The sequence below is a fragment of the Pollachius pollachius genome (genome assembly GCF_949987615.1).
Source record: "Pollachius pollachius genome assembly, chromosome: 11".
NCBI classification, from domain to species: domain Eukaryota; kingdom Metazoa; phylum Chordata; class Actinopteri; order Gadiformes; family Gadidae; genus Pollachius; species Pollachius pollachius.
In genome coordinates, this window is record NC_136944.1 from 15,998,013 (window position 1) to 16,008,291 (window position 10,279).

Here is a 10,279-nt window from a genome sequence, read left to right on the forward strand (position 1 = left end):
TAGCTAATGATTGATGATTAGAAAAAAATCGTGTGTGTGTGTGTGTGTGTGTGTGTGCGTGTGTGTGTATGTGTGTGTGTGTGTGTGTGTGTGTGTGTGTGTGTGTGTGTTTTCTTTCTGGACTGTATTTATTAACCACACACATAGAACATAACACCAACATTTGTTGCCAAAATTGTTTGTTTCAAGAAGGTATGTTATGAGAATATAGGCTTATTGTATTGCAATACATTCAAGAAGGTATGAGAATATAGGCTTATTGTAGTGCAATATCTTCAATAAGGAATGTTATTAGAATATAGGCTTATTGTAGTGCAATACCTTTAATTAGGTATGTTATGAGAATATAGGCTTATTGTAGTGCAATACATTTAATAAGGGAGGTTAGGATAACAACGGCTTTTTGTAGTGCAATACCTTCAAGAAGGTATGTTATGAGAATATAGGATTATTGTAGTGCAATAACTTTAATAAGGTATGTTATAAGAATATGGGCTTATTGTAGTGCAATACCGTCAAGAAGTTATGTCATAAGATTAGAGGCTTATTGTAGTGCAATAGTCCTCTGGCATGGGCAAACAATCACCATAAAAAAAAGTATCCACTACACAGAAGGGCAGTGTGCCGAAAAACATCGCACGCCCTGAATGTGGAATCTGTCTGCGTCGGGACAGCCAATCAGATCCACTTCTTGTTACGTTAGCTCAGCCTTGACATAACAACAGCCAGCTTGCGTGTTCTGCGATCTCCTGAGCGTCATCTGATGTCAAAGTGATCGCTTAAAATGTTTGATTATCATTAACATTGTTTGTACAGGGTTCTGTGCTAACGTGGCATCCGTGCGTACCAGCGACATTGTTAATCGGGGGGAGGCAAACTTAACGTGATCACTGAGCTAAAGCGTTACTGGCGTTAGCTGCGAAGCTAGCTAATTGTAGTTAGCGAAGAAGATGGGGTCCATCCTGAGTCGTAGAATCGCCGGAGTTGAGGATATAGATATCCAAGCCAATTCGGCATACAGATTTCCACCTAAATCAGGTAGGTAATGAACCGACCGTGTTGCTTGAAACAAAGCTGTCCTGGCATACCTATCATGTTGCGTTAACGCTGACATTTTTGTTTGTGATCTGTGACGGAAATGAGCCCATGGACTCCAAAATAACAGTACAAGGGGAGAGCATCAGGTCATGCAAGTTGTTTATTTGTGTTCGTGTCCTGGGTATCCATTCGGTTAGGTTGTTTGTTATTGTTGATGAAGTAATCCCATGGGATTTTCATTATCTTCTATGGCGACACCATGGAAGCATCGCATTGTGTGACAAAGGTGCTGTATGGTATATAGTTACAGAATGTAACTAAAGAAATATGATATACGGGTACAATCCTCACTGCACGAATCCTCAAATTCGGAGATATGACCAATGTCACTGCTTATGCGGATTACAAGTCCTTCAATTAATAACAAGGACTTTCAACAAAGTAACGATGTCTGTCTATTAGAGACTAATGGTTGGCATAGTGAACAACGTTCTCAATAAGAGACAACTAAACTGTATCTGTATTTCTTGTTCAGCATCAATTAAGAAAAAAGCAGAAAGTGGTTGTTTCTCCTCTCACATTTTGGGTCTTTAAATAGGAATTCAAATTTTGCTTTGATCATATTCTGTTGTCATATTTATATAGCCATTATAGCCAGGTTTATTTGATGCATAATATGCATGGCACATTTGTATTTGTTTTACTATTGCCTCCAGGGAATTATTTTGCCAGCCATTTCTTCATGGGAGGGGAGAAATTCGACACACCACATCCAGAAGGCTACCTTTTTGGAGAGAACATGGACCTCAATTTCCTTGGAAACAGGCCTGTGCAGGTGAGACGTCGTTTTGAAATTGGGCTTCTCTTTAAAATCAGCCTGTGGTTCTCCCCATTCTATGAGTAATTTCTATACTTTCTATACTCGGAAAGGGAAACTTTCCGAGTGATGGGGCAAACTAGCTGTTTGCCCCTATCACAGCAACAATCTACCAATCCGGTTATGCAAGTGGTTATTTTAGTTTTTTTTTTTTTTTAGTTTAGTTTATTTATTTTAAAGACGTAGACTCCCTTGAATGTGGTTCTCTTGTTGTTTTGGGTAGGGCTACTGATGTCCTGAAACATGTTTTCGTTATGCTTTTCCCTGCCTATTTATTTGTATTTGTTATAACATGAAATGTCTGTGCTGTTGCCCCCTGTGGCTCTCCTTGCCTTGATGAGAGCCGTGTCTGTGGAGTCAATCTGTACGTCCTGTTTGGACTACCGTTACAAATGTTTTTATGGCGTTGTCTGCGTGCGGTGGCTAATAAAGTTTCCCTCTCGGGGGATTAATTGAGTTAATCATTCAATCAATCTTGTTCAATCAGGCTTGTCTATCCTGTTATATATATTAAAAGCATTGATTTTCTTCTCCTCAGTTTCCATACGTTACCCCAGCTCCTCATGAGCCGGTGAAAACTCTTCGGAGTCTGGTCAACATCAGGAAGGATTCTCTGCGTTTAGTCAGGTAAAGATAAAACTGCCTTTTGACCTAAGTAAAATGTAATTTTCTTTTCAACAATCATCAACCCATGTTATTCAATGCCTCGTCCTCATGTGGTAAGATATCCATCATGTCGGACACTGCTTACAGGTACAAAGATGATGCGGATTCGCCCACGGAGGAGGAAGCAAAGCCCAAGGTGCTATATGGCGTGGAGTTTACCTTCGACGCTGATGCCCGTGTCGCTATCACGCTGTACTGCCAGGCCTTTGAGGAGTTCTCCAACGGGATGGCCGTGTAAGAGTTTTGCTTAAAAAACGACAACTTTGATTTGCCTACAAAAATGTCCTGTACACGGTATAGTTTCATTTTCGAGAACATTTTATTTGCATGGTATATCGTTTGAACATTTAGATATTTTCTAGAAACTTGAAAAGGTTCTTGCAGAGATTGTTTTTTGTAATGAAACAAAAACTTTGAATGATAGGTGACAGAAAAACCAAGCTATCTATTGAGTTATGATGAGGTAATCTTATTCATTTGTTGGATTTTACCTGCAGGTACAACCCGAAGAGTCCGCTACTGGTGTCCGAAACTGTACACTACAAACGAGGCGTGAGCCAGCAGTTCTCCATGCCGTCTTTCAAAATAGACTTCAGCGATTGGAAAGAAGAAGATGTAATTGTTTGCCTAATATACCCAACCTGGTTGCAATAGATGCTCTAGATCCGCAAATACACATGAATATCATGACTATATATATGCACACATAGTTCCTGTCCAACTGCCTTATCGTTTCACGTAAACGAAAGCAACATTTATATTTTTTTCTCAACAATGTTATACCCTATTTAATATTGAAATGTTTTTTGTGAATTTTCAACAGCTGAACTTTGACCTAGACCGGGGTGTATTTCCAATGGTCATCCAGGCAGTGGTTGATGAAGGGGATGGTAAGAAGTGAGAATAGTACAAGTAATACATTAATATATTAAGTAATACAGGCTTTCATGTCAAGTATTAGTATACAAATCTTACAGAACTATCGTTCTGGATAATATTGAGGTTCTTTTGCTTTATGGAAACATGAATCTATTCCTATGTTATTCTTTCAAGATTGCTTGGGCCATGCCCATGTACTCCTTGCTGCGTTTGAAAGAGTAAGTGTACACTATTTATAAATTCAGAAAAAATGAATTCCTTCTAAATATCAATTGAACAACATTTCAATGTTTCCTGACCTCAAATCCAATTTATCTTTCAGCATGTTGATGGCAGCTTCTCTGTCAAGCCCCTGAAACAGAAGCAAATTGTGAGTTTGTTAACTCAGTTTGGCTAATTAGTTATGTTTGCATTTAGTCTAATCATGTCATTCATTTTTACAAATATATGTCAGACAAGTGAATTCAAATGAAACAAAGCCTAAATTAGGCCAGAAATCGAATGCGGCCAATCCTGCTTGTTGCTTTTGAAAAACCCCAGTATTACCATTATTATAAATGTGTGTCAACACTCGCGGTAGCTAAGTGCTGATTAAGAAGCACTCCTTTGCACCTTATCTATGACGGGAAGCGAGTTCTTGTCAGCTGAAAGTACTTTGATACTGATGATGTTGTCTGAACATGAAACATACTGTGATGTTATTTTTAACCACGGCCGGTTAAAGCTGTGTTGGAGTACACATGTATACTTACAATTGCATTCATTGTCATGCTAAATGCCAACGACGACACACTAATGATCGCACATGACAGGTCGACCGTGTGAGCTACCTGCTCCAGGAGATCTACGGCATTGAGAACAAGAATAACCAGGAAACAAAGGTGTGCAGTCTATTCCATATCGTCCAATCATCTAAATGAATGGTTCAGTCATGTGTTCGTTTGGTGCTTGGGTTGTCAGCGCATCACTGTCTCCTTCGTTTCCCCATCCCCCCCCCCAGCCGTCAGACGACGAGAACAGCGACAACAGCAACGAGTGCGTGGTGTGTCTCTCGGATCTGCGCGACACGCTCATCCTGCCCTGCAGGCACCTGTGTCTTTGCAACTCCTGCGCCGACACGCTCCGGTACCAGGCCAACAACTGTCCAATATGCCGACTGCGTGAGTGTGGCGGACAGCAAGAGGCAGTCAAGCATTCTGAAAGCTTGTTTACTAAAACACCTGTCCCTTTGTGTTGGTTTCTGTGTAATTGCAGATAATTACGTTCAGTGGCTCAGTGAACTGTAACCCTATTATTCATCCAGCTCTAACTAATGGGGAAGTCCCGGTATTACCAAATACAAAGCATTATGGGCGTTGAAACTTTTAACTGGAGGGAACTGAAGCAATGTTTCCGATGTGTGGGTTTTCCCAGCGTTCCGAGCCTTGCTGCAGATCCGGGCGGTGCGGAAGAAACCCGGAGCACTTTCCCCCGTTTCCTTCAGCCCCGTGCTGGCCCAGACCATGGACCACGACGAGCACTCCGTATGTGGAACTCAGTTCTGGGTCACACCGGACGCATCTCTCAAACAACCTCCACATTTACATCACAAGCCATTTCAGTCGTTATTAAGATCGGATGTTGGAGGAATTTAAATGAATTTAAATATGAAATCATATTGTTTGAAGATTTAAAATGATCTGAATATTTTTTTTTATGCTCAAAATATTTATCTTGATACTGTCATGAAATGTGTGTGTGTGTGTGTGTGTGTTAGCAGAGCTCAGACTCCGTGCCCCCGGGCTTCGAGCCCATCTCCCTGCTGGAGGCGCTGAACGGCCTGCGGTCCATCTCGCCCGCCATCCCGTCCGCCCCGCTCTACGACGACATCAACTTCTCCGGCGGCGGCGGCGGTGAAAGCCGAGCCCTCAGCTCCCCGGAGCATCTCAGCGACAGCGGCAGTCTGCAGAAGAGCAAAGTCAGCAAGTCCCCAGACAGGTACGTAATCCGCAGCAGCCGCCGCCACAGTCGTCACATGTAGACATGTAATCCCCCCCCCCCTCCCATGCACGCACCGGGTCACACCGGGGACCCTGGCCTTCCCCTCTTCAGCTGCTCTTGGCTTGGAGTCTGAGACAGCGTTGGCTAGACTACTTTACTGTTACTGTGACTCAGAGGCTTTTAGTGCATACAGATGGATGACATTGGGGATCCAATTAGTCCTTGCAGCTGGGAGCCAAACACCCACACCACACCCTAGCCACCCACACCACACCCTAGCCACCATAGCCACATCCTGAATACATTTTTTAAGTTGGATTATCTCTCTTATAAGTATAAGCTCTTGGGTAACACACAACAATTATCGAGTTCTGTTCATATCGTTGCCATGAGAGTGTAAACAAATGCTATAAAAGTGTATAACTGAATTATTTTATGACAATGGATCAATTATATATACTGTAATGTTGCTTAAAAGCTGTAAAATTTATGATGTACGATTCATACAAAATATATTGATATTTTCCACATATAAGTGTATTACAGGACAGAGTAGAAAGGATGCAGGAGGTCTCCAAGCAAACCATCCTCTTGTAGAATCCCCCCTTGAGTGGGGAAGATCCTTTTAGTAAGAACCCTCTACAGAAACCATCTTTGTTCGCTGAGTTAATAACATTTTCCTCTTCCTCCACCAGCACCTTGAGGTCCCCGTCCTCTCCCATCCAAGAGGAGGACGAGGAGAAGCTGTCGGAGCTGTCCGACGCCCAGCCCAACCCGCTGCTGTCCGGCAGTCCCGCTCCCACCGAGGTGGGTCACCACCCTACGACCCTTCCTCTGGCCGGCTTTGCTTTCACCCGGTCGGAACAGCGCTCATTTTGATGTCATTTTGTTTCCAGGCCACGGGCGTGGAGGATGTGGCAGAGTCGCTATCCCCGGACGACGGTGAGTTGTGGAATTGGTTTGCCCAAGGAGAATCGGTTCCCCCGTTAGGTCAGTGTATTTACCCTCGACGTAGGCCCTTGTCTCGTATCCTTGAATATTCTTCTATCGTCCAAGTGGTGTGTGGCTACGGTGTGAAATACGGTTATGGATTTGTCGTATTTTTAGTCTTGAATTTGTGAAATGAGGAGCTGATGCATTGTTAGATTGGCACAGAAAATGAGGCATTCAATACAAACATGTAGGGTAAAGTCTATAAAAATAATTAAAATCTGGTGTCAGCTAAATCCTCATGTACTTAAAATGATTATTTTTGCTGAGTGGCCTTAGTATTGATCAGTTATTTAGATGTTCTAAGCATATTGGAATCTGTTCCATAAGATTATCATTTATCCAACCCAGAAGCTCCATATTGCCCAGCCTGCCTCTCCATGCGCTCAAGCAGTCTAAATGATTCCCTCTGCAGCTGTCCCGTGTCTCCTCCTACTGTATGTTTCAAACTGACACTAATGGTGACCCCCTCCCTTACCCTCTCCTTTCACTGCTGGGGACTGCAGAGGAGGAGGAAGAAGAGGAAGAGGAAGAGGAGGAGGAGCGGCCTCACTCCCGAGAGGAGATCCTCCAGGACTGCAGCAGCGAACACAGTAGCCTGACCAAGACTGAGAGCGACCCGCCCAGAGACCTCTCCCTGCCAGGTAACATCAGCTCTGCAGAAGGTCGTTAGAGAGTGAGGAGAGACAGGCTGGCAAGTCAAGCTCAGATTCGCCGTTATTAAAAGATAGGAACTCCTGAGGGAGAAATGAAGATTGAAGAAATGGGAAAACCTAGTTGGTAGCAGTGCCCTCTGCTGGCTAAATGCGGAAGGATTTAAACAGCCTGCTGTTTTACAATTTCTATTGTACCTTATGGTATAATAAGTAACATTACAATGTGAAAATATCTAAAAACGACGAACTATGTAACATTAACATAAAATTGTTTCCAACAAGGTTCAAACCTAGAGAAATCCTTAGCATAGATTCATGGTAACGACCTGTTGCATTTGGTTGTGTGTCACTAGCGTCATATGCCCCCTGACTTCCGGGAAACACTTCCGGGAAAAAGTAATTCAGATACGATATTTCAATATCGATCTATTTTACCGAGATGCCCTACTTTAACAAGCGGTTCTTTTCCAGCCACCATTTTATGCAGTGTTTCCCCACAAATAAACTTGACTTGGGCGGTTCATTATTCGTAACAATTATTTTATCTGTCCGCGATCTACAGGGTTTCCCATGCATTGAAAAAAAATATGCATATTGAAATCGTGTCTCTACTGGATAACTGTCTTAATATTTTCCCAAAAGTCTCTTCCACTGTTTCCCTGTGTAATTAATACCTGTATGAATGATGTCTCTTGTGTACCGTGTCTCTACGCCCAGGTTGCTCTCTAACAACGCATGCAAAAGTCACGGTGTACTCTACTGCGCAGACATTTGCTGCAAAATTCACATCCTATTGTCAGCTTCCAGCAGACAACCTCCGATGGTTTGACCTAACACCTGCAAGTTAGTCCCGTAACAACGTCCGCGCCGATCTCTACGCTGTTTCCTTCCGACAGTGTCTGATGTGGCTTTAATACCTTTCTCTTCATGGGCCGGCGACTCAATGCTGGGAGTTTTAAATTGATCCAATCTCTCTTCTATTCGAGATTTCCCCCCTACTGGGCTTTTGAATCTAACGTGTGCTTTTTCTAACCCTGTACCTCTATTCCTTGCCATCTTCTCCTTCTTCTGGCTTTATCTATCTTTGCCCGTGGGTCTCTCGCCCTGGCCTTGGGCAGCCATAGGTCCTGATGCCTGCTCCATTGGTATGGAGGAGTAACCGTGGTATGTAGGCCTTTCCTGTTCTCTGCTGCTTTTTTTTCTCTCTCTCTCTCTCTCTCTCTCTCTCTCTCTCTCTCTCTCTCTCTCTCTCTCTCTCTCTCTCTCTCTCTCTCTCTCTCTCTCTCTCCTGGTTGGCTGGTGTACCGATCCTATGGTTTATTCTTTTTGTTTTTTTGGATACTATGATTTATTCATTCAGCGGGAAAGTAAACTCTATTATTTTTCTTTTGGTTTCCTAAACAAAGTTCTCACCCTTTTCCATTATGTGGCTTGTGTGCCATGGTTGCACTGGGTTCTCGCTCTCACTATGCTTTTGATTTTTGTGTCGGTTTTCAGTTCAGTGGGTCACCTACGTTCATATCTATTACACGTTCACGCACACACTGCTTTACCACAGTTACTCACCCATGTACCCCACATCCCCCACCCAACCCCGCCTTCCTCCCCCCAGGTTCGTCCGAGTCCACGGAGAGCCTGAAGAGCCAGAGCACCAACTGCTCCAGCCAGCCGCTCCTCTCGTCTCCCAGGAACAGCTTCCACATGGAGGACGAGCACCACTAACGCCTGACACGGCCCTCCCCTACGTACATCACACACAGCACAGTCTCGCTTTTTACCCATTAACCAGACCGCTCGTATTAGTCGCCCTCTCAATAACTACACAAGTTATCTTTTTTTATAGGATCTTTGTGTTGGGTTATTTTTGTATTATCAATGACACTGATGTCTGAGAGATGACACAGGAAAGGATCAGATCTTTTTTTCTTCTTTTTTTTTTTATTTTTCTGTATCTTTCGAACTGACACCTGGAAGGAATTAGTTATTCCTGCGTTGTACCTCTCCGGTGTAAAATATCAATAGGCCCTTTTCTTGCTTTAGCTGCCATCCTGTCAGATGTTCAGCCGTCTTGGTTTGTTCCTTTGTAGTCATGTGGAATCCAGAGATATGTCGCCACTTTCCATGGTGGTGGTTAAGCACACTTATTTTAACTCTGCTTCACATTAAATCCAGAAACAGAAATAAACCCAAAATGACTTTGGGTGTTTTGCATTTGCCTTTAAATATGTTGACCGATTCACCCATTAAAAAAAACAAGTCTAAAAATCTGTTGACCAGAATTCAGCGAGCATACCGATTGTCCGTACAGAACCAATTTGTTCCCATATGAAATCTTTTGTAATGCATTCCTTGTGTATATGCCGTGTTAAGATTTGTTTTGTTTTTATTTTGAATGATGTGATGTATTCATGTATGTCTTTGTATCATACTGTATCTTTACTAGAATCCTGTGTAGTCATTAACTAAACTGTATTCTTGCATATTGTGTAGGGATAAGGAAAATTATATATACTGGTATCAACGTATTGGGAAGTAGGCTCAGCACCTTGTACATACTCCTTAAGGTTCAAATCGATAAGAGCTATAAAGTTCATGAGGTCATTCTCAAAGCTAAACACAAAGATTCAAACAATAGGTCGCTAAAAACCTACAACTAGCACCAGTGCTATGTGTATGCTAACTGTAAATGGCACAATAAGCGGGCTTGTAGATCTGACATTTGGAGTCTCCATTGTGATGCCAGCATCTGCTTCTGTGATGTCGCTGCAGGGTTGACTCAAGCCTTACTTCAACCTTGTCCTGTGTGTGTGTTTGCGTGAGTGTGTGTGTGAGTGTGTGCGTATCACCATGCATATGTAAAGATTTGTGTGCCTTGAGTTGGTAAGGCTGCTTGTGGCATTGGGTATTGGTGTTCTTTGGAATGATTTCTTAAACTTTCCATGTCAGTTTTGTTTTTTTTAAGTTTCCTATTCAATTTGATCGGGAGCCCCACTTTTCTATTTTCCCATCTCGATGCAATATGAAAGTTACTTTTGCAACATTAACAATGCACCAGTTACTGTTTTGTCTCCATGTATCCATGTAATGCATTTTAATCCCAACGTGTGCACCGTGTGTGGTTTGATTGACAAGCACACTCATCCAATGCAATTTAAGCAACCAATCATTTAGCATTGGGCTAACTCACGCATGT

The 10,279-nt window shown here is 42.7% G+C and overlaps 1 protein-coding gene across 4 annotated transcripts in view; it reads left to right on the forward strand.

Moving 5' to 3' along the window:
- Window positions 1-704: 704 nt before the first annotated feature.
- mgrn1b (mahogunin, ring finger 1b) overlaps window positions 705-10,279 on the forward strand; it is a 9,918-nt gene continuing 343 nt past the window's right edge. Inside the window, exons 1-17 of one of the 4 annotated variants that reach the window (XM_079746034.1) lie at window positions 705-1,038; window positions 1,755-1,873; window positions 2,454-2,542; window positions 2,669-2,815; window positions 3,079-3,196; window positions 3,405-3,471; window positions 3,635-3,678; window positions 3,783-3,830; window positions 4,273-4,341; window positions 4,461-4,620; window positions 4,874-4,983; window positions 5,217-5,437; window positions 6,136-6,247; window positions 6,337-6,382; window positions 6,937-7,074; window positions 7,804-7,929; window positions 8,699-10,279. The exon at window positions 8,699-10,279 is cut by the window's right edge and continues 343 nt beyond it. In XM_079746034.1, the coding sequence (XP_079602160.1) occupies window positions 951-1,038; window positions 1,755-1,873; window positions 2,454-2,542; window positions 2,669-2,815; window positions 3,079-3,196; window positions 3,405-3,471; window positions 3,635-3,678; window positions 3,783-3,830; window positions 4,273-4,341; window positions 4,461-4,620; window positions 4,874-4,983; window positions 5,217-5,437; window positions 6,136-6,247; window positions 6,337-6,382; window positions 6,937-7,074; window positions 7,804-7,929; window positions 8,699-8,808 (1,812 nt within the window). In that variant the 5' untranslated portion in view covers window positions 705-950 and the 3' untranslated portion in view covers window positions 8,809-10,279. The remainder of the gene's footprint in view (window positions 1,039-1,754; window positions 1,874-2,453; window positions 2,543-2,668; window positions 2,816-3,078; window positions 3,197-3,404; window positions 3,472-3,634; window positions 3,679-3,782; window positions 3,831-4,272; window positions 4,342-4,460; window positions 4,621-4,873; window positions 4,984-5,216; window positions 5,438-6,135; window positions 6,248-6,336; window positions 6,383-6,936; window positions 7,075-7,803; window positions 7,930-8,698) is intronic. The other 3 variants (XM_079746035.1, XM_079746036.1, XM_079746037.1) reach the window with 3 other exon arrangements.